The sequence below is a fragment of the Cavenderia fasciculata genome (assembly GCF_000203815.1).
Source record: "Cavenderia fasciculata unplaced genomic scaffold Scf_EUAJFUG02HR96I-5, whole genome shotgun sequence".
Taxonomy (NCBI): domain Eukaryota; phylum Evosea; class Eumycetozoa; order Acytosteliales; family Cavenderiaceae; genus Cavenderia; species Cavenderia fasciculata.
The window spans coordinates 1-22,663 of record NW_004457624.1 but is presented as its reverse complement, the minus strand read 5'-3'; the positions used below and the strand labels follow the sequence as shown (position 1 = coordinate 22,663).

General features: G+C 32.4%; 9 protein-coding genes across 9 annotated transcripts; 6 read left to right on the top strand and 3 right to left on the bottom strand.

Moving 5' to 3' along the window:
- Nucleotides 1-123: 123 nt before the first annotated feature.
- Nucleotides 124-1,183, top strand: DFA_11026 (steroid dehydrogenase; the record flags this gene model as incomplete). Its single annotated transcript, XM_004349914.1, has 2 exons — nucleotides 124-259; nucleotides 399-1,183. The coding sequence occupies 2 exons, from the start codon at nucleotides 124-126 to the stop codon at nucleotides 1,181-1,183; spliced, it is 921 nt and encodes a 306-aa protein (XP_004349964.1).
- A 99-nt stretch (nucleotides 1,184-1,282) lies between these two features.
- ogdh (2-oxoglutarate dehydrogenase) lies at nucleotides 1,283-4,720 on the bottom strand (the record flags this gene model as incomplete). The annotated part of the gene is made up of 4 exons (XM_004349913.1): nucleotides 1,283-2,813; nucleotides 2,904-3,092; nucleotides 3,173-4,006; nucleotides 4,104-4,720. 4 exons carry the CDS (start codon nucleotides 4,718-4,720, stop codon nucleotides 1,283-1,285), a joined length of 3,171 nt encoding a protein of 1,056 aa, XP_004349963.1.
- Nucleotides 4,721-5,555: 835 nt separating this feature from the next.
- Nucleotides 5,556-6,560, top strand: DFA_11024 (uncharacterized protein; the record flags this gene model as incomplete). Its single annotated transcript, XM_004349912.1, has 1 exon — nucleotides 5,556-6,560. One exon carries the CDS (start codon nucleotides 5,556-5,558, stop codon nucleotides 6,558-6,560), a length of 1,005 nt encoding a protein of 334 aa, XP_004349962.1.
- A 194-nt stretch (nucleotides 6,561-6,754) lies between these two features.
- DFA_11023 (uncharacterized protein) lies at nucleotides 6,755-7,084 on the top strand (the record flags this gene model as incomplete). Its single annotated transcript, XM_004349911.1, has 1 exon — nucleotides 6,755-7,084. One exon carries the CDS (start codon nucleotides 6,755-6,757, stop codon nucleotides 7,082-7,084), a length of 330 nt encoding a protein of 109 aa, XP_004349961.1.
- Nucleotides 7,085-7,180: 96 nt separating this feature from the next.
- Nucleotides 7,181-8,187, top strand: dynC (putative dynactin 22 kDa subunit; the record flags this gene model as incomplete). Its single annotated transcript, XM_004349910.1, has 4 exons — nucleotides 7,181-7,586; nucleotides 7,665-7,969; nucleotides 8,069-8,133; nucleotides 8,169-8,187. 4 exons carry the CDS (start codon nucleotides 7,181-7,183, stop codon nucleotides 8,185-8,187), a joined length of 795 nt encoding a protein of 264 aa, XP_004349960.1.
- A 205-nt stretch (nucleotides 8,188-8,392) lies between these two features.
- DFA_11021 (uncharacterized protein) lies at nucleotides 8,393-8,629 on the bottom strand (the record flags this gene model as incomplete). The annotated part of the gene is made up of 1 exon (XM_004349909.1): nucleotides 8,393-8,629. One exon carries the CDS (start codon nucleotides 8,627-8,629, stop codon nucleotides 8,393-8,395), a length of 237 nt encoding a protein of 78 aa, XP_004349959.1.
- A 282-nt stretch (nucleotides 8,630-8,911) lies between these two features.
- On the top strand, nucleotides 8,912-10,913 carry kinY (LISK family protein kinase; the record flags this gene model as incomplete). The annotated part of the gene is made up of 3 exons (XM_004349908.1): nucleotides 8,912-9,237; nucleotides 9,314-9,759; nucleotides 9,895-10,913. 3 exons carry the CDS (start codon nucleotides 8,912-8,914, stop codon nucleotides 10,911-10,913), a joined length of 1,791 nt encoding a protein of 596 aa, XP_004349958.1.
- Nucleotides 10,914-11,192: 279 nt separating this feature from the next.
- Nucleotides 11,193-13,295, top strand: DFA_11019 (uncharacterized protein; the record flags this gene model as incomplete). The annotated part of the gene is made up of 1 exon (XM_004349907.1): nucleotides 11,193-13,295. The coding sequence occupies one exon, from the start codon at nucleotides 11,193-11,195 to the stop codon at nucleotides 13,293-13,295; it is 2,103 nt and encodes a 700-aa protein (XP_004349957.1).
- Nucleotides 13,296-13,681: 386 nt separating this feature from the next.
- Nucleotides 13,682-20,636, bottom strand: DFA_11018 (uncharacterized protein; the record flags this gene model as incomplete). The annotated part of the gene is made up of 11 exons (XM_004349906.1): nucleotides 13,682-14,678; nucleotides 14,752-14,850; nucleotides 14,927-15,213; nucleotides 15,272-17,239; nucleotides 17,681-18,085; nucleotides 18,275-18,405; nucleotides 18,516-18,788; nucleotides 18,885-19,119; nucleotides 19,252-19,702; nucleotides 19,916-19,989; nucleotides 20,580-20,636. 11 exons carry the CDS (start codon nucleotides 20,634-20,636, stop codon nucleotides 13,682-13,684), a joined length of 4,977 nt encoding a protein of 1,658 aa, XP_004349956.1.
- Between the last annotated feature and the right edge of the window lie 2,027 nt (nucleotides 20,637-22,663).

Here is a 22,663-nt window from a genome sequence, read left to right as displayed (position 1 = left end):
TTTTTTCTTTTTTTCTTTTCTTTTTTTTTTTTTGTATCAAAATTTTTAATCAAGCTGATGATCACACCACCATACAAATTAATTTCAAACAACAAAAGATACTTATATAGATAAACGACGACGATGATTTCAATTATTGATATTGGTACATTGATTGGACTTGCATTTATTGCTGTTCACCTTTACAAGTTTCTAAACTTTGTCTATGCTTCAACCATTAGACCATCTACCAACTTGAAAAAGTATGGTGACTGGGCTGGTATGTATACATATATATTATCATATTATTGATACCCATCTATATATATATCCATTGTCATCATCATAACAACTTCCTTCCTTTTTGTCCCCTCTTTCTTTTTCTTTTTCTATTTCTTCTTCTTCTTTTTGACAATTAGTTGTTACTGGAGCTACAGATGGTATTGGTAAAGCTTATGCCTATGAATTTGCCAAAAGAGGAATGAACATTGTATTAATCTCTAGAAGCCAAGATAAATTAAATGATGAAGCTCAAAAGATCCAATCAAAGTATCCAAAGATTCAAACCAAGACTGTTGCTTTTGATTTCAACACATCAGATGACAGCAAGTATGAATCACTCTACAAACAACATCTCTCTCAAGTAGATATTGGTGTACTAGTCAATAATGTCGGTATCTCTTACGATCATCCAATGTATCTCGAAGAGTTATCAGTCGATCGTATTAATGCACTCGTCAACATGAATGTAAAGTCTATGATTGCTCTCACTCGTCTCGTCGTTCCATCAATGATCACCAAGAAGCGTGGTGCCATCATTAATCTTTCATCCATCTCTGGAATGTCACCAATCCCATTCCTCTCTGTTTACAGTGGTACCAAAGCTTTTGTACATCGTTTCTCCAACTCTTTGAGTGTTGAACTTGCTGACAAGGGTATCTTTGTACAATGTGTTGCACCAGGTATCGTTGTTTCCAACATGTCAAAGGTTCGCAAGCCATCACTATTTGTTCCACTCCCAGAAGCTTATGCTCGTTCTGCCATCTCTACCATTGGCTACGAAAGAACTACATCTGGTTATTGGGCTCACAAGATTCAAACCTATCTTATCACTTCACTTCCCTCTATTGTCTCTGACAAAGTAATGTACGATATGCATGCTTCACAAAGAAAGAGAGCTCTTTCAAAAAAGAAATCACAATAAACCCCCCCCCCCCCCCCCAAAATAAATAAATAAAACTATCCTCTAAAGTTATAATAATAATTAATGTATCTTTTTTCTTTTTTATTTATTTTTGTTTGATTATTTTTTCTTTGTACCAAGAGCCTCTGACAAGAATGTTTCTTCTTGAAGTTTATGTAAAGAATGAGATGCGACAGCAGGTGAAGCACTTGTTGGTCTACCAGCGTAGGTAAGGTCGAATGGACGATTGATACTTTTAAAGGTAGAGACAAAGAAATGGTAGATGTAATTCCAAGCACCCATGTTCATTGGTTCCTCTTGACACCAGATGGCACGAGCATTGGGGTAAAGTTGAAGTTGTTCTTGTACCAAATCAAATGGGAATGGATGAAGTTGTTCAACACGAATGATGGCAACATCCTTTACCTTTGATTGTTCACGAGCAGCACGTAAAAGATAGTATACTTGACCAGAGCAGAATACTACACGTTGAACCTTTTCTGGGGCTACAATTTCGTTTGGTTGAGATTCACCATAGACTCTGGTGAATGAGGTAGTTTCGGTAAAGTCCTTGAGCGATGAAAAGGATTGAGTGAGACGTAATAACCACTTTGGAGTAGAAATTACCAATGGCTTTCTAAAGTCACGCAACAATTGACGACGAAGAGCGTGGAAATAGTTGGCTGGAGTAGAACAGTTGAGTACTTGCATGTTGCAGTGTTGTAATTGTTTACGTTCGGCTTCTTCCTTGGCTGGGATCTTGTTTGGATCGCTATCACACAATTGGAGGTAACGTTCGATACGACAACTAGAGTGTTCTGGACCGGCACCATCGTAACCGTGTGGCAACAACATGACTAGACCGCTTTGTCTCATCCATTTTTGTTCACCACTAGAGATGAATTGATCGATAATGACTTGAGCACTGTTTGAGAAATCACCAAATTGAGCTTCCCAGAGTACAAGTGATTTGGGACTCTCGAGTGAGTAACCCAATTCAAAACCAAGTACAGCAAATTCTGACAAGGAACTGTTGCTAATTGTAATTTCGGCAGATGGTTGACCGGTTACCTTTGTAATATTTTGAAGTGGTGAATAAGTGTCACCAGTGTTTTGATCATGCAACACAGAGTGACGATGACTAAATGTTCCACGCTCAACATCTTGGCCAGATAGACGAACATGGTTACCTTCCATGAGTAATGAACCAAATGCCATTGCTTCGGCGGTGGCCCAATCAAATCCTTGTCCATTGTTGAACACTTCTTGTTTCTCCTTCATCAATCTCTTGAGTGTAGCGTGGGCTTCGAATCCCTCTGGCAATGAACAGAGTGCCTTGGCCAAGATTTCAACAGTCTTTGGTGAAATATTGGTTTGCTTGATTTCGGCAGTTTGTAATGGGTTTCTGATACCCTCCCAATGTGAATCGAACCAGTCAGATGCTTTGGGTGTGTATTTAATACCTTCTTGGTATCCCTTTTCATAGGCTTCACGGATTACTGCCTTGACTTGATTGAATTGATCACCAGTTAAAATTCCCTCTCCTATTAATTGTTGTGAATACTTTTCAATAACTGGGACTTGTTGTGAAATCTTGTTATACATTAATGGTTGAGTGAATTTTGGTTGATCAGTTTCATTATGTCCAAATCTAGAAAAAAATAATAATAATAATAATAGAAAAAGTTAATACCTGTTTGTACATATGTATATATATATATATATTTTTTGTTTTTTTTACCTTCTATAACAAACGATATCAACGATAACATCACGTTTGAATTTTTGTCTCCATTCGGCAGCCAATTTACAAACATGAACAACTGATTCGGTATCATCACCATTGACATGGAAAATTGGAATATCGATAGCTTTACCAACATCTGTACAATATTGAGATGATCTTGATGATGATGGATTAGTTGTAAAACTAAAAAAATAGAAAAAAAAAAAGATTTATAAGATGATTGTTTAATAATATTTTGTTTGTTTTTTTTTTTTTGCTCTTACCCAATTTGATTATTTACTACGATATGAACAGTACCACCAGTACTATAATGAGTTAAATTTGACAAATGTAAAGTTTCATAGACAACACCTTGACCGGCCATGGAAGCATCACCATGGAGAACGATAGCCAAAGCCTTTGATCTCTCTTGATCACCAGAGTAGTGTTGCTTGGCACGAACCTTACCTTCGACAACAGGATTTACGGCTTCGAGATGAGATGGATTAGCAACCAAGGAAAGATGAACATTGTTTCCACGACCAGTTACACGATCGTAAGAAGTACCCAAATGGTACTTTACATCACCAGTGCCAGAGTATTCACCTTCGAGTGAAACAACACCACCATTGAATTCGTTAAAGATGGCTTGAAGTGGTTTACGAACTACGTTGGCGAGAACATTGAGACGACCACGATGTGGCATACCAATAACGATTTGGTTAACACCCAATTGGGCAGAGTCATCGATCAATGCCTTCATACCTGGAATGAGTGACTCACAACCGTCAAGACCAAAACGCTTTTGAGTCTTGTATTTGAGACCAAGGAAGTTTTCAAAGAGATCGGCCCAAGCCAAACGTTCGAGAATCTTTATCTTTTCATCATTGTTGAATTGATGTGATTTTGGAGTCTCAAACTTTTCTCTTAACCAATCACACATTTCTCTGTCTTGAATATGCATATATTCGACGCCAATGTTTGAACAATAGGTCTCACGTAAACGTGTCAACACTTGACGTAATGTTGTTTGTGGTGCATTGTTTGATAAAAATCCTGATATTAATCCTTCTCCTACATAGATTGGTTTATCCATATCTGCATCTGTAAATCCATATCTTTAGAAATAAAAAATAAATAAAAAAACAATTGATTAGTATCAGATGATTATAATTATATTATTATTATTATTATTATATTATATAATATATATACCTTTGAGGATTTAATTCAGCAGGTTCAGGACGGATATCTAAACCAAGTGGATCAAGAGTAGCAATGGAATGACCTCTAACTTGATAGGCACGAACGAGTAATAATAATCTCATGGAATCACTTACTTGACTGAGGTTTACGGCAGAGGCAGATGATGGTCCGGCCTTGGTAGCAGATGATGTTCCCAAAGTTGGTGGAGACATATAGGCTTCGCCAGCTGGGGCACCAAAATCAGCACTTTGAAAGAACGAGTTCCAGCTTGGATGAACAGCATTTGGATCACTCTTCCATGCATTGTACATGTCTTCAATGTAGACCAACGAGGTACCATCAAGGAAAGATTCTGATAACTCTTTACGTGACTTTGGGGCATTGACATTTGATAGTGATGATGAAGATGTACTGAAATATTGAATGCTAGTGTTGTTGGATGAACTATTATTTTGAACAAAACGACCAATGAGTGATGTGGAAGATTGAACATTAATATTGTTGCTGCTACTAGTAGTAGTAGTAAAGAGTGTTTGTATGGTTGAACTCTTTTTGCTGTATGATCGAAGGCCGTGTTGAACTACAACATTTGATGACCTTTTGATAGCACTTTGTAAAGATATCATTTTTTTAAATATCGATAGTTGTTGTCTGTTGTTGTTGTTGTTGTTTGTTTGTTTGTTGTTTTTGTTGTCGTGTCGTCGTCTTTAATACCAAATTCATCAATCAGATGGATTGTAGGGTGTCCTCCTGTTAATAAACTCTCTCTCTCTTTTCAGAAGATTAATCTTTTGTTTAATTTGTTGGTTTGATGATGATGATGAAGTCGCTTAATGATAATAATAATAAAATAACTACTACTACCACTACTTCTATCTTATCTGTTGACTTGATCGCTTGGAAAAAAAAAAAAACTTGAGCTTGCTGCTCACTCATTTCACACCCAAATACGGGTAGAATGAAGAGGAGAAAAGAAAAAAAAAAAAAAAAAAAAAAGAAAAAAAAAAAACGTGACCTGGTTCGCCATCATCAATCTCCAAACATGTAAACACAACGTCAACACCAATGTATCACAACAATAGATACGTTATTTGTATTCTATACAAGGAGTGGAGTCCAAAGCTCTTTGAAGAAAAATTCATAGATAATCTAAAGTTTCAATTTCGACGAGATACTTGGACTCTTTTCAAAACCATTTGCGATTTAAATCATTCATCATTGAAATTATTTGATAATGTATTGTGTTACTTTGGGTTAGGACTTATTTATATATTTATGCATACGACGAGGTATATTATTTTTGGAAAGCAATATACAAAAAAAAAAAATTAATCTTTGTTTCGTTTTTTCAAAGGATTCTTTTTTTTTTTTTTTTTGTAATGTTTCGTCTATTTGAGGTCAAAGTGTCACAAAGCAAAAGCTACAAATTATATTTGTAAATAAATAAATTATCTCTAAAAAATGCCTCTTTCAACACCAAGAAGAGTGGTAACACCATCAAAGGCAGCATTGGATAAAGGAGATTTAGGTTCGATATTAGAGTCGATGAAGAAGAGTAGTAGAAGAAGTGAAACTTTGGATCTAAAGGCAATCTTAAAGATGCAAACACCTTCAAAAAAGACAGGTTCAACTCCAGCAAAAAAGAAGAAACAAGAGGAGGAAAAGAATCAAAAAGAGAAAGAGCAAGAGGAGGAACCTAAAAAGTTGAGTACTCCAAAATCATCATCAAAGAAATCTACATCAACTCCTACATCATCATCGTCGTCGTCGTCGTCGGCCTATCCACAAACACCAACCTTTACTCAACAAGATAGTGAAGATTATCAAGATGGAGAGTTATATGTTACACCAAAAAAGACCAACGACAACAACAACAACAACAACAAAAAGATGAATCAAAGTTTACAAAGCATCAACCGACCAGATACCCCACATCCAGACAAAAAAATCATCACCAACAATACTACGATGATCACCAACAAAAGTGGAAAAGTTATTCCTCCGCCACCCCTCTTTAATGTTCCCTCATCCAAGAGTCAAAAGGTTACACAAGAATTGGAGCAAGAAGATGAGGAAGAAGAAGAGGAGGAATTGGAGCAAGATGATGATGAGGAAGAAGAAGAAGAAGATGATGATGAGGAGGATGAGGAATTGGAGTTGGAATTGGATGATGATGAAGAAGAAGAAGAAGATGATGATGAAGAATTAGAGGACCAAGATTTTGAAGATGGTCAAGTTATCCTTGACAATGAAACAAGTGGAAATTTAATTGGCAAATTACAATCCATTGTAAAGGAAACAACTCCACAAAAACAAAAGCAACAACTTCAAACAACTCCCTTATCAAACAAGACAAAGAATAATCTACAAAACTACAAAATTGAAGAACAAGAGGAGGAAGAAGATGAAGAAGAAGAAGAAGAGGAAGAGGAAATGAACCAAGTTGATGGTGCCTTGGATTTTTAATGTTTTACAACAAATTGCAAAACAAAAGTACGAAAATACTTTGTAGAATATCCAAAAAAAAAAAAAGAAACTAGTAATACTAACTCTCTCTCTCTCTCTCTCTCTCTCTCTCTCTCAGTGAAAAGATAAAGAATGAACAAGAAAAGATTAAATTGGATAAAAAGAGAAAGCAAGACCAACAAGAAGAGAGATTAATGGAGGAGAAACGTAAACTCAAGAGAGAGACCAAGAGAAAAAGAGAAAATCCATCTCACATTAAAGCAGTATCTATTGATAAGATTTCAGAGTATAAGCAATTCATCATAGCCTCAAAAGAAGAAAAGAAATTAACAAAAAAGGAAAACAAATTGTCAAAGAAATTAAAAAGTAAAAAACAACAAAACAAATTATATCTACAATCATTGAGATGTGGTTCTAGAGAAATCAATAGTAAATCAAATATTTTAGAAAACAATAATAATAATAATAATAATAATACAAATTTAGTTTATAATTCTGCTAGAAATTATGTTTTAAATAAATAAAATTAAAATATTAAAAAAAAAAAAACTCCTTTTTGGATCAAATTTCTAGACACTACTATGATATTTTGTTTGCCACCTCACAACACCATTAACATTATGTCTACCAACATTGACATTAATACACCAATTAAACCATCATCATCATCTAATAATGATGATGATTATGATGATGATGCAATCAATGATATTGAACAAAGAATAATAGAACTAGAGAATTGTTTGATGGGTCATCAAGTATTGTCGCTCGATGATTTACTACGTACTCCTCTTCCCTATATCACTACAACCACCAATTCTTCATCACCCAGTACACTGAGACGTCAAACATCTCCTAGCACCTCCTCCTCATCCTCATCCACCACCACAATCATAAGCAACACTAATCTAGTAGACACTACACTTCAATCAGGATCTTGTATTTCAGAGCAATTAGATAGATATAGATCACAAATCAATAATATCAAAACAGATAATGATACAATCAATAGTTTTCTTAATTTATGTAAGAGAAAGTAACAGAGAAACAACAACAACAAGTGATTGATTAACATATTCTCTCTCTCTCTTATTATTTTTTTAGACAAAGATAATGAAACATTATTTAATACAGTAATGGATAATGATGCAATTGGGAATGGAGGATTGATAACATCTGTCGAAAAGTTGGCAATCATTTTATCCAGCGAAGATGATATTAAACAAACGGCACGATATCTTCAACTTTTGTCAGAGTTGGAAAAGTTTATCAACAGTAACTCTGTCTCATCTATCCCTTCATCCATAACAGCTCTCAAACCTTTGCAAAGTTTTCATAATGAACAACAAGCCATCACGGTGGCTTTAAACAAAAAGTTGGAACAAAAAATACAATCATACAATGATATAGTAAGTAGTAGTAATATATAATATATATATATATATAAAGTCATCTCTCAAATGTATATTAATATGATATATTATTATTATTATCATCATCATCGATAGGTTGAAGCATTGTCAACAAGATTTGCATATTGGGATATGATATTATCAGAATACGAAAAATCATTGTAAATTAAAATTTAAGATCCATATATCTTAATAGAGGAAGAGGTGAACTTTAAACACTCTTTGTATTGTCATTATTTACATAAAACATATATAATATATATATATATATATATATATATATATTGTTCATTATCATTATTCGTTCTTTTTATTGTCGTCCAACAAATATTCCAAGTTCCAAGCTTTTAATTTATCCTATAAGAGAGGGAGGAGGAGAACGACGATGGTCAATGATCAACTGAAAACGAATGAATCTATTCAAATACTATGAATCACAATTACTTTTATACAAACTTGGTACTCTTCCCACTCTTCTTGACAGTCTTGTGATACATTGCCTTTGAGGAAACTACCACCATACCACTTATAAAAACATGCATCATGACGATCTTTTAGTTCCTTGCAAGCTGAGGGGTCTAGCATTGGATGTGGTGCTTTGACTTGAGCATTCTTATTATTATTATTACTACTACTACTTTGAGAGTTGTTACTCATGTTTTGAGGTTTGTTACTCTTATTGAACTGACGAAACAGTTTTATACTCCATTCGTCTTCCCCAACCACACACGAAAAATAATATAATTGTTTTTTTGTTTTTTTTTTTGTTGTCAACAAACAACAATTAAAATGGTGATCAACAACGTCATTGTATCTCATGCAACAATAATAATAATAATATAAATAATAATAATAAAATAATAATAATAATAATAATAATAACATCTCACGAAGACTACGATTGCCCACAAAAGTTTGTTTATCATTTTTAAACAAGAGATGAATAACATTATTCATGGCAGTAACCACAGTCAACAAACAGCAGCAGCAGCAGCAACAGACAATAACAGTCCAACAACCAGCAATATTACAACAATAGAAGAGGAAGAAGAGGATGACGACGATGAAACAAGAAATCTTGATCAAGATCCAAACTCTTCTGATATCGATATCAATGCATTGGTAATTGGACAACAAATAGGTGCTGGTTCATATGGAATGGTTTATAAAGGATCTTACTTTAAATCTGAAGTTGCAATTAAAAAGATTACTTCACATCAAAGAGAGTTTAAAAAGTATTTAAAACGTGAAGTTTCTGTATTAAAGTATGTTAAACAATAATAATAACAACAACAACAACAATACGATTCAAAATTTATTAATTTATTTATTTATTTAAAGAAATATTCAACATCCAAATATTGTTCAGTTTATAGGTGTTTATTATGAACCAACATCAACTACGCAACAATGTCTTCCTATTCATCTTCAATCAAATTCTACATGGATAGTGACACAATTTATTGGAGGTGGTACATTGTCACAATTGATTAAAGATCAATCAAAAGAGTTTCCAATGTCTGTTAGATTTAAATTAGCTTTGGATATGGCACTTGCCATGGCCTATCTTCATAGCAGAGATATTTTATTCAGAGACTTAAAGTCAAAGAATATTCTTATAGATACTACATCTACACTCATTAGAGCCAAGATTTGTGATTTTGGTTTTGCTCGTATTAAAATTAATAACTCTATGTCGTCTAGTTTATCAACTAGCAAAAATAGACATCTCTCTATTTGTGGTACCGATGAATTCATGGCACCAGAAGTTATACTTGGAATGGATTGTAAGTTCAAAAAAACCCCAAACTATATTAATATTTGTTGATTCTCTGACCATTCATTTTATTTTTATTTATTTATTTATTTATTTATTTATTTATTTATTTATTTATTTATTTATTTATTTATTTATTTATTAGATGATGAATCAGCTGATATCTTTTCATTTGGAGTAGTATTATTGGAAATGGCAACAAGAAAGAAAATATCTAAAGAAATCGAAAGAGGACCAATGAATGCCTTTGAAATTCCAGAAGATACAGCACGTGATTTGATTCCAGAAGATATACCACCTCTTTTTACAGAATTGGTCATTGATTGTCTACGATATCAACCATTAGAAAGACCAACCTTTTCTCATATTATATACACTCTCAAACAATTGGTTTCTCTCTATCCACTGACAGATAATTTCTCAATGGAAAATCCATTATCACCAAAATCATCTCCACAAATATCCAGAAAAAATAGTGCTCCCCAACAACTCCAACAACTCCAACAACTCCAACAACAACAACAACAACAACAACAACAAGAACAAGAACAATCGCCACTCGAGAGATCATTGCTTTTACCATTAATTCCAACTCTTTCTATTAATGATAAATCATTGTTAATTGACGATCCCAATAATAATAATAATAATAATGAACAATATCAGTATGATGATGATAATAGACGTATTGCATCAGAAGAGGATTTAGATTTCGATGATGAAGAGACAGCCAAGAGATTTATTAGTTTAAAGGAAAGAATGTTAACAGTACTTGGAGAATTGGACGACTATATTAAACCACTATCAAGGGATTTAATGTCCATCACAAAAGAAGAAGAGATCACAGAGCGTTATGACGAATGTAGAAAAGTGATTGAAATTAAAAAAATATTAGGAGAGGTTGTAGAGGATGAAGTGCAACCACCACTTACACCAAAGAAAACGTCACCTTCTCCATCATCCTCTTTTAATAATGGACAACCACAAAATAGGGTTAGCATATTTTTAAAATCAATGGATCGATCACTACAAGAAATTTTAAATGGAATATCTCATCTAACCAAAAAGGTGGAAAGAGATACTAAATTTAATATAGTCGAAGGTGTAATAATAGCAAGAGCGCTCAGTAAAATGAAAAAAATTATTCATAATATTGATATTTAAATTTAAATTTTAAATTTGCTGCTGCTGCTGCTGCTGCGTACCAATATTATATATGTAGAATACTATTATTATTATTAAAGTAAAGTAATAATAAACAAATAAATCTAAAAAAAAAAAAAGGGATTTCTTGATTTTTTTTATTAATTTAAAAATAGTAAAAAACGGTTCAAAAAAAAAACAAACCATCCATTCCTTTCATTTCTTTTTCCTCAACAACAACAACAATATATATTATATTAGAAAGAATATACAAAACAACTAGCAACTAGTTGAAAAAGAATGATAGTATTCTCAGATCAAGATGAAGAGGTTCTACAACATTTTCCTTCATTTCAATGTCTAGACAACAATCATGATGATTTTTCAGTTCCACCATCCTCGTCCTCAAAGACACAAGATAAACTTCGCAATTCACTAAACAACAGACATCACATACCTCATCTCTCTACTACTACTACTACTACTACTGCCACTACTATAAATGAAAACAACCAATCAGACAACAACAACAACAACACTACATTTATTAATCAGATATCAATATCACCTTCACCCTTTTCATATCCAAATGCATTTAAAGCAAGCCAAGAGGGTATTTCACAAAATCATCTATCTGTTCAGGGTGGCAACAACAATGGAAGTAACAAAAGCAACAATATCAAACCAAAAAAGAAAAAGTTAAAAGGACAAAAGAAAAAGGATAGTGTTTCTTCTTCTTCTTCTTCTTCTTCATTTTCTTCCTCTGCCGCTTCTTCTTCTTCTTTTTCCTCCTTTTCTTCCTCTTCTTCTTCTTCTTTGCATCAAACATTGACAAGTTCTGGTTCTATTTCCAACAAAAATAATGACATGGTTAATTCATCCAAGATTGGTTGGTTTGAAGAAGAATCCTTAGACACTCATCACTTTAATATCAAACTCTATCCACACAAATCGATTTATTTGGCAGGTGAAACTATAGAGGTTGAAGTTGAGGTCTATGTAAAGAAGCTACAAATTCTAAATGCCACACTCCAAGGTGTTGCAAATTGTAGGGACCATCAAGGACACCAAGAACTCAATCAAACTAGTTCTACCAATAATAATAATCAAAATAATAATAATAATAGTAATAATAACAATAATAATAATCAAAATAATAATAATACCAATAATAATATCATTAATCTACAAACAATTGATCAAGATGATGAAATTAGTTTCTCATCTAGTGTAGCATCATCAATTGGTGGTATTGGAAATATGGGTCTATCAGTTGGTGATGGCTATTTAAGGGAAACTATAGTTTCCTCAGATTATCATTTGTACCCATCATCTACGGTATCACCATTGTCATCCTCCAATCCAATTACACCTTCATCGTCACCACTTTCAGCTTCATCAAACCAAGTAGACTCTCAACATTTTACAAACGAGCAAACAAGACCAAGATCATATGGTAGTCTACCCATTCCAGTTACTACAAAACTGTTTGATCATTTATTAAAACATGTTGAACGACCACAAATGTATAAAGAAACAAATCCCCTGCTTAAAACAAATATCCTTTTTTGTAATAATAATAATAACAGTAATTTACAACAACAACCTCAACAAGATCTTGGTGATAATAATTTTTCAAATATTCGAAGATCAAAGTCATCTGGATCATTACCATTTTTAAATGATTATGTGGAGGATTATTCTACTTATTATGACGATGACATTTATAAGCAAATGTGTGAATATTTAGAACCTTTACAAATCGATACTAGAAATAGCAACTCAACAACATCAATTACCACAAGTAACGGTGACTCTGTAGAGGGGGCAGAAATGCCGAAGCATTTTCCAACAGAATTAATTAAATCCTCCTCCAATAGTGGACACAGCCGGTCATCATCGGTGATAACGATCGTTCCTAGCTGTGAACACCAATACCATCATCCATCAAGCAAACTTCATAAATTTAAATTTGAAGTAAACCTTCCACAAAATTTGCCACCTTCATTATCTTTTAAAAAAGACAGCAAAACTGGGGTTTTTTATCGACTACACTTTACTGGACTAGGTGATTGCTATACGAGTAATAAAGTCTTGTCAAAAAAAGACTCTAGACTTTTTTTAAAAGGTCTAGAGACATCAGTCCCCATAAGAATTTGGAATCCATCATGCCATTACTTACCAAAACAAGTACTGTACAACAACGCACGTTTATTTGGACCATCAGACTCTTTTGTATCATTAAATTATCAAGATAAACAAGCACCATCAATCAAAGCTAGATTATTAATTCGAAATTTTGGCATTATTGGGTCATCTGTAAATATAAAATTCAACCAAAAAAAAAATGCCAAAAACCTCTTTTTTAATCATCCTTTTCTTTTTAGGTATCAATCATGTTAAAAATAGACAACAGACGCGGAAAAACCAAAGTAAAGGGATTTAAATTATCGTTTATAAACAAACAACAATCTGTAAATCATGTATTTAATAATAATAGTAATAATAATAATAATAATAACATTAATAATGAAATATTTGGAACAATGAATGAGATGACACTTACATCTGTCAAATATAAATCCAAAGACTATCACATCCAAGTTGGACAAAAACTACAAACAAATATCTGTTTTACTTTGGATAAATCCTTGTCACCTTCGATTATTTTGGGTAGCCTACAAAATCTGTACAGTCTCTACATCACAACAAAGGTAAAAGAATGTTTTATAAATATCCCTCTTTTAGTATTACCTTGCTATCCTCCTTTACTTTAATAAATTAAATAATTATTTATTATTGTTATCATCATTTTCATCACTACTACTACTATCATTTTCAAAACTATCATAGTCATCGTCATCTTGATCTTCATCTTGATCATAGGATGATGGTGATTGAGGTATTTCCATTCCAATTTCTTTCATAGAGGTGATGATACTTTCCAAAGTGGAAACCAAAATTTGTTTTTGTTCTATTCTATACTGTAATACTATTTTCATTTGCTCAGTTGATTCTTCATCGGTTTGATTGTCTTCCTCTTCTTCTTCTTCTTCCTCTTCTTCTTCCTCTTCATCTTCATTTCCGCCTTGCTCTTGTTCTTTTTTTTTTTCTTTTATCGATTTTGTAATTGTCATTAGTTGTTCCAAAAGTTGTTGGTCTTCATCGCAAGTTGAGGAAAATTGTTTGAGGAGCATCAACACTGTGCTATAGAGAGTATATAATACTACTTCTTCGTTACTTCTAGAAATAGGATTCCAAACATCTACGTGGGGATTGAATTCATCCTCTGCTAGCAGGGCAACTCGGAGGGATGCCAATAGTTTGCTTGGTATATTGGATCGATGGAGGTAGTGGTGATCGACTGTCAGCAAGTGTCTGTCAAGTAGCTTTTGTTTCTCTTCCCTCAGTTCGGGGGTGTCTTCCTCTGGCATATCAAAACCGATATGAACACTGTCATAGTGGTTGTTTGATATTACAAACCCATAGTACAATGCCAATTCCCAACTTTGTAGCGCTCCATACTGAAGAAATATTTGAGATGTGGCTGGGATGTTGCAACATGAAATCATTCTAAAGCAATCGTTTTCTTGGTCAAAGTATCGTTGTGATATTTGAGCTTGGTCATGATGATTTATCATATCGGCCATTGGTACCAAACAATTTACGATTCTTCCATCTATTTTTAATTGTATTGCCCTGCTATCAAATAATGATCTAGCCCATAAAAAGTTTTCCATTGTAAATAATGATTCTGGAAATACATCTGGATATTGATTTGATAATCTAAAAAAAAAAATGAAAAAAATAAAAAGTTAATGATGAATGATAAATATATATTTGTTTTTTAAAAATTTACTCTGGGAATAATAATTCTCTAATTGATTCCAAATGTTCTTTAATTTGAATTGTTTCTTCAAATAAATTTGTTCCTTCCAATTCTAATAGTTCAGTTGTACTTTTTAAAATATAAAAAATGAGTGAGTTATTAATTTCTTTTTCTTTTTTCTTTTTTTTCTTTTTTTTTTACATACGTATAATGAATTGAAGTAGGAAAGTAAGAAGGTAGAGTATCAAAAAATGGTCTCCAAAAAGAGTTTGGATTTTCTTTTTCATAAATAACAAAAAGGAAAAGAATAGTATCGTCATTTAATCCAGTTGCCTCTTCGAAAAGTATACTGTTCAAGACTGGATGTTTTCTTGCACAATCTACGTTGATTAAAAATTTTCTTGGTACTGAAACTACACATTCGTTTTCTTCAACTTTTTTTGTTGTTACCACGCCTCTACCTGTTGAATCATTAAAATTTGCTATTTGTAACTTTAAAAAAAGGTATTAGAATTGGAAAGGAATAAATTATTTTAATGTTTGTTTATACCTTTGGGAAATGAACACCTCCATCAGTGAGCCATTTTTCAAATTTCCTATAAACAACATCTGTTGGTTTGACAAACGATACTTGTTTACAGGCATTTCTACAATGTTGGGTTTTCAATGTTGAAATAAACTGAAGAGAGTGCTCTATGATTGATTGGTGGTTTTTATAGTATTTCTCCATTTCAGTCAATAGTATGGATGGAGAACCTTGGGTATTGGATGAACTAAGGGAATAGGAAGGTGTGTCGGATATTGCTTTGTTGATAATGCTAATCTTTGTTGTAATATTACGTTGAACAGTGCCCAAGTGCCTCGAGAGGTAAACCAAAGTCTCTAATTCATTTCGATTACAAATCAAGGTATGGCACTGCCCCTTTTCATAAAAATAACTTTCCATCTCTCGAAGCTTTGAGATTCTTGTTACTTCTAATAAATTAATTCCAAGTTGTTTATCTCTGGTCAATATATCTCTATAGTTGCCTGTTTTGATATCCAAATACGAGAATGAGTTGTTGTGAGGGGATTGGTCTTGGTTTTTTTGTTTGTCAGAGGAATTGTCTTGGTCCTTTTCTTCTTGTTTGTAAACTCCAATCTCTTTTAGAATCTTCAACTTGGCATTCATTAATTTAATTTCTCTTTCCAATTCGTCACCATTGTATTCTGACATTAGTTGAGATTGTGGTTTGAACGCATCGATATTAAATGAGATATTATCATAGTCGTCCAAAGTGTAACCATAAAAGAGTAGCAAGTCTTCATTTGAAATTAATTCAAAACTATATTCATCTTGGTCGGTGGTACCACCAATAAAAGAGGAGGAATCGGTAGCTATTTTTTGTCCATTGTTGAGTATTGATGCGTTGTATTCTTTTAAAGTCATTATTTCAATTGAATCTAAATAGATTGGTGAATCCTTGTAAATTTTTCTTTTAAGGGATGCTACCATCTCTACATTGTTTTTGTTTTCATTGTGTTGATTTTCAATTGCAACTTTAAATAGATTTTGTTGTAAATTATTATTATTATTATTATTATTATTTTTAGTTTTTGATGAATAATGAACAATTGTGTGAAGAAGATGATGAGGAATTGGCAAGAATCCATTAAATGTAATGTTGGGGCCAATACTAATAGGAACCATAGCCGCAACCTTTACCAGATTATATACTCTAAAGGTCATTGCAAATAAATTTTTAAATATTGGCAAAGCAATATCATTGCCAATGAATTCTTTGACTGTCCATTGAACCAATTGATCTAAAGATTTATATCTTTTGGTAAATATTTTCATACAATCATTATATGACTCTTCTCGTTGTTCATCCGACGACATTGATTGGATAGCATTGAGTATCGTCTCGTCTCCACCCATTTCAGAATATGGTGTATGTAATGGAATAAAACTCGATAATACATCAACATGGGGTGTTGTCATTTTTGGTGTCGACTTTGCAAATGTCTTGTGATAATAATCCAATACCAAGTAAATTATCCAAACCAATTGTTCCATTGTAATATCCAATACGTTGTTGGATTGTAATCTATTGTAAAGATTAACCAAAGATTTTGATAAATTTAATGATGAATCAATATTATTATTATTATCATTTTGATTATTGTTATTTTGATTAAAATATAAAGCCAAAAAAGAAAAAGATGAATAGTCTACAAAAGGATGTAACGGGAATGAAGTGGAAGAGGGGATTGTAGCAATCTCATCTAATGAATCCATATCCTCGAGAGCGTACCCAAGAATAAAGGGAGACATTTGGGGTAGCATCAATAAAGATGACATTGATAGAGGTGTTGTGCGTGTAGTATTTGAAGTTGAAGAAATGCAACTACTATTATTTGAACTCGTTATTTGATCATTTTCTATTGTTGTTGCTAATATTGTTGATGATGATGATTCATATGATACTGATATTCTTTTATTTACTTTATATCTCTGTGTACTCATCATGATTGACTATAGATTAATTATTACTTTTCTATTTATAAAAAAGAAAAAGGAAACAAAAATAATGGACAAAGAGGGTGATCTGATGAAAACGAAAAAAGATAATAATTTGAGCCTTTATTTCAAAATGAGGAGAAAAAATTGAAAATTTTTACAAAAGAGATTTGAAAAAAAAAGAGAGTTAGTATGACTCAAAAAATGAAATAAATAAATATAATCATACCTTTAAGAGCCCAAATTGTGTTGATGCCTCGGTTTTTACCCTGGCAATTAATTTGTCTTTCCATATCTTGACGGACGGTGACCATTTTTCCAAACTTTAAAAATACCAAGTAGCAGCATATTACGTGCTGCATTAACATCCCGGTTGAAACTTTTTCCACAACCAGTGCACAAAACACGTTTCCAGGACACAGCCATTCTGTGCTTGTTGTGTAGGGACTTACTTGCTTTTCTAATCTCTGGACCATATTTATTCTGTCCGTGTCGATAGTCGAACTTTTTTGTTGATGACGAAGACGATTGGGTCGAGGCAACTTTTTGAGAGTCCTGACGCGATTCAGTCTCCGAACCGGCAACATCTGACGGTGTCACCTTCCTTGTTCGACATTGACCTGCCACATTCAAAAGATTGTGTGATTGGAGTTTCTTGTCCAAATCATCGATGGATTTGAGGAACCCCAACGACTCTTTGTATTCTTTTGAAAGTGTGTCTTGCTTGACGAGTGCTAAACGATGCCGGTGGTCACTGCATCGAAGGAAACTATTACCTTTAGCAGCGGATTGACATGCTTCGCTGATAGGTGAGCACTGTTGGACATTGGTCGGTTGGCCTCCATCCTTTTCTTTACCAAGCTTGAGATGGCATTTCTCCAGATGAAAATCATCCTTTGGATCCTCATGAGGTTCGTTGAGGTCATGATGGATCAAGTTTTCCTCCTCTTGGTGGAAAAAACAATCAAAATGTTGCTAAAAAGTTTAAAGAGAATTAATAAATTTAATTAAATGTTTAAATAAAATGATAATTTTAATTAAGAAACTTACTCTTGACGTGTTGTATTCATTAATATAGACAACGGAATATTGTTTGGACTTTAACTTGTTGGCAACAGTCTTGGCTGCAAATGTTGTTACCTTGCCACGAGTGTTGTGTCCAAATTTGGCATTTCCAAAAACTATTTTAAAAAAAAAGGAAAAGGAAAAAAGGAAAAAAAAATACATATTAATATATATACACTTTTTAATACATTAATATTCTTTTTGAAAATGATTTATAAATACATACATATGATTGTATTGTCTTGAATGTACTGATTCCTTTCAGAATCGTTCATACTTGCATACTTGGTTGGGAAATGATCTTTAAAGAGATCAAGAATGTAGTTGTCAAATTGTTGGTAAAACTCTTTGTTCAACTTTTGCTTTTTGAAAGCAAAGTTCCTCTTCCAAGATAGTACGATTGGATCATTGATGGCTTCGAAATAGATATCGAAATAATCACAATACTTTTCATAATAGTCCAGCCTAGATTGGAATGTTTGAGGGTTAAGGACATTGACTATATATAAATATATAAATATATAAATAAAAAAATAATGAATTAATAATTATTTAATAATTAAAATAAAACAAATATTATAAAATGTATACATACACTTGAGAGATGGTAAACAGGATTCAAAACTTTTGATGGCCTTTCCCATATGACAAGAGATTTTCTCTAAAAGAAACTTGGTGTTTCTTTTAACCATAAGAGTATCCATTCTCATGTCCAGAACCTTGTCATCGTGATTGTTAACGACAGTAATTGAGCACGTGTTGGGATCGATACCAATGGCAATGACATCCTTCAAAGACTTTCCAGCAAATTCTTTCTCCATTGCAACTTGCTTGTTGTACAGCTTGTTGGGTTTGTTCCCAGGCTTGTACTTGATCGTTCTAAAAGTCACGGTGGCTGATGCACCATTGGTGGTGACAGACACCTTCTTGTCGAATGTTACTGTGACAGTAATACGATTTACCATTCTTGCATAGACCTTTGGTTCTTTGGGTAACTTTGACAAGAGTACATGACCAAGCGGAATACATTCGTGGTATCTCTTAAGTGCCAATATTGCTGCAAGTTTGTTGAGCAACATAATGGCATGTTGTTGGTCGAGTTGGAGAGCAGAATTATAACAACCAAGAGCACATTCATAGTTTCCTTTGGTATAGTAATCGTTTCCTCTGGTACGCCATCCTTCAATATCCTTTGGTAACTTTGAAAAGAGAGAATCTTTCCACATTTGATTCTCGGGATGGGGATGATCATCAATACGAACTGCCAAGTTACCAGCAACAGTAACCTTGAAATAGGGCTCCTTGATGGCAAGTATGACTCCAACTGGGAAGACTTCATTGACTTTGGTTTGGATGGATCCGTTTCCCTGCTGTAATACATAGTTGTAAGGGAGACGACCAATGCAGATGTATCTGGTTGATAGGTATCGGCATATTGGTCTTCGACGAGTAGATGAATTGCATTCATCTTGTACGACTCTACCATGCTTTTGACTATCAACACTCTACCAGTGTGAGTGTGTTCGACAAATAAATCTCGAATCTTGATTGGCTCCAATGTAGATGATTGCATCGTCGATGGTTCCTTGGTCAAGCTGCTCTTTGTGGTTGAGGTTGAAAGCATACTCATCGATTTGCCATGGCATCTCGGTGTTTCTTGATGAATTCTGATCGGCTAGTGTCCAAAGGGTTTCTCTTTCCTTTTAACTCGTGTTGCATTTCATCAACTCGTCCGCTCTTTGCTCGTTGAATCATAGCAATCGGACTATTCATCCCCATCATTGACATTAAATAGTCTAGTTCAGAGTAATCCATCTCTCTCTTGTTTTTTTATAATACTAATAATAATAAAACAACAAATTTGTTAATAATGTATACAGTTTGAAAATATATATAAATATGTATTTAATTATTGTTTACCTTTTCAAATAATAATATTATTCAGCTAATTTTGTAATTATATTCTCATAGGTTGTTAAACTTGCAGATGGCCCACTTCCAAGCGACCAGATATATCTACTATTTGCTTGATTAATAGTCTTGCACTTCATGAAGGGATGAGCAAGATTGGAGGAATTATAAAGATCATTAATGATTGGTTTTTTTGAATTAAACAAGTATCTATTGTATCAAATTATTACTATTTGATCTGTTTGTTGTCTATCTATTTTCTATTTAATGAACATGACTTGTTTGAGTTGTTCATTAAAAAACACTGTGAAAAAAGTCACTTTTCGAATGTGGGAATTTGCCCCGATTTAAGACCCATTTTTTAAAGATACCAATTTACATCAGTATCAATGTTTTGTTTTTTTTCTTTTTTTAAGCCTTTTTTATTATGTTTCATTTTTTTTTGTTTTTCTTGGATCTAATGTATTATTAATTAAAACAAGAAATGATGAATATGGTGTGAAGTCTGGGACAATAGATGGAAAAGTTTTTTTAATCACCAGATTGCTTGTTTTTTTTGTGAATTTAATAGTTTAGGTCTCGTGACTTGAAACCTTTACTATATCTTAGGAAATGATCTAAATTTTGTGCAGACATCAAACTTGCTCAAAAAACTAACATTTTTTATGAAAAAATTAGTGATTTGGTTGTTTGGTTTTAGATTTTCAAATTTTTATAGTTTAGCTCAATTAACTTCAAACTTTAATATTCACCATTGGACATTGTTTTTGTAAGTAAATGTATTATTTTGATTTTATAAAAAAAACTTTTTCAATATTTTATGTGTATCCACTTGGTGTTTTTTTAAATTTTTAAAAAAACATTACAAGTAATATTATTTAACTCATTTTACTTGAAACTTAAATTCTATTTTTAAAATTGGTATTAAATAATATGGAGTTGAAAGTATTCCCCAAAATAACCTTTATCTCAAATTTTAAAGTTTTTGTGATAATTTTTCCAAAACTTTTAATTTAACTCAATTGATATGAAAGTTTAATATTATCTATATATTATGATATCAAACAATATGGAATCATTTAATTAAAAGATTAAATAAAATTCATTCGAAAAATAATTAAATCTTTAAAGGTAAAATTATCAAAAATATATAAATATTTTAAAATTACAATATCATTTTTCAATAGTATCAATTGTCTATTATTATGAAAACAAAAAATTGTGATTTATGAGCTTATTTTTTGAAAAAAAGTGGCATGAATCAATCCAAAATCAAAAAAAGTTCAAAATAGGGAAAAAGTTGGCATGTATTTATAGTAGTTTTTACTTTTTTTAGACGAATCAAAAATACAATAAATAAATATATAATGTTCAAAATTAAAAATATTTAATAGGTTTAAAAAAAATTATATATGTTGCCAAAAAAAAAAATATTAAAATTTTTGCTTTTTTTGTTTTTCTTGGTTCCATAAAAGTTGGAATCTTAATAACTTTCTGATTTTTCATTGATTTTTCTCCAATTAAATATGTTAAACTAGGCACTCTCTATTACCAATTTTTCAATTTTTAAATAGTTTTATGTAACGTTATAAAATCTATTAATTAAATAACTAATCTCATATTTTTGAAAAATATTACAAAATTTCAGATCAATAATTTAAATTTAAAAGATCATTCCAGATGAAAGTTATACATTTACCCCTAATTTAACGAGTTTGACTAAAAATATCTTTGAAAACTACTAATCTATAAAATAGTGCTAGGGCTAGGGGTCCGAGAAAAAGCTAGTGCAGGGCTCCGAACCGTTCGGTTCGGTTGGGGTTTTGCCCAAACTGATGTCTTGTCTGATTTAACTCGGTTTCTTTAACAAGACTATTCAGATCAGATAACCGAACTAATCGACCGGTTATGGATTCGAATAAACCGAGCCTAATCTGATCTTTTGTCCAAAAAATAAAATACCTCCCTTTCAAGATTCGAACTCTTCATTGGATGTCAGCAAGTGACCACTCAACCATTTCAGGAGACAGGTCTAGTTTACCTTTTTTTAACTTTGTTGATATGCCCCAAGAATAACCCAACTTTTATTAAATAAAACAATCATTGTCAGTCGATGTTTGATCAATGTTCCATATATGATAAAATAAAAATAATATTAAAACTATGAAGGGTTGTGTGGTTCACTCGTCTAAACCTCAAAAAAAATTAATTTTTTTTGAAAACCGAGAAAAAACCGAACTTCTTGAGACAATCTTCAGTTCAACCGATTTATCAATAAATATATATTTATAATATAAATGAATGAATAGTCTTATTTATTGAGAATCCCAAAAAATGGAGATAAATTTCATTGAAGAGATTTTTCGGAATGTTCAACAATGAAAATTTTTAAAGAAAATTTGCAGAAAAAAAGGTTCTTGGACCTTTCTTGGCGGGTTTGACTTGAGGAACAAGGCGAGACAG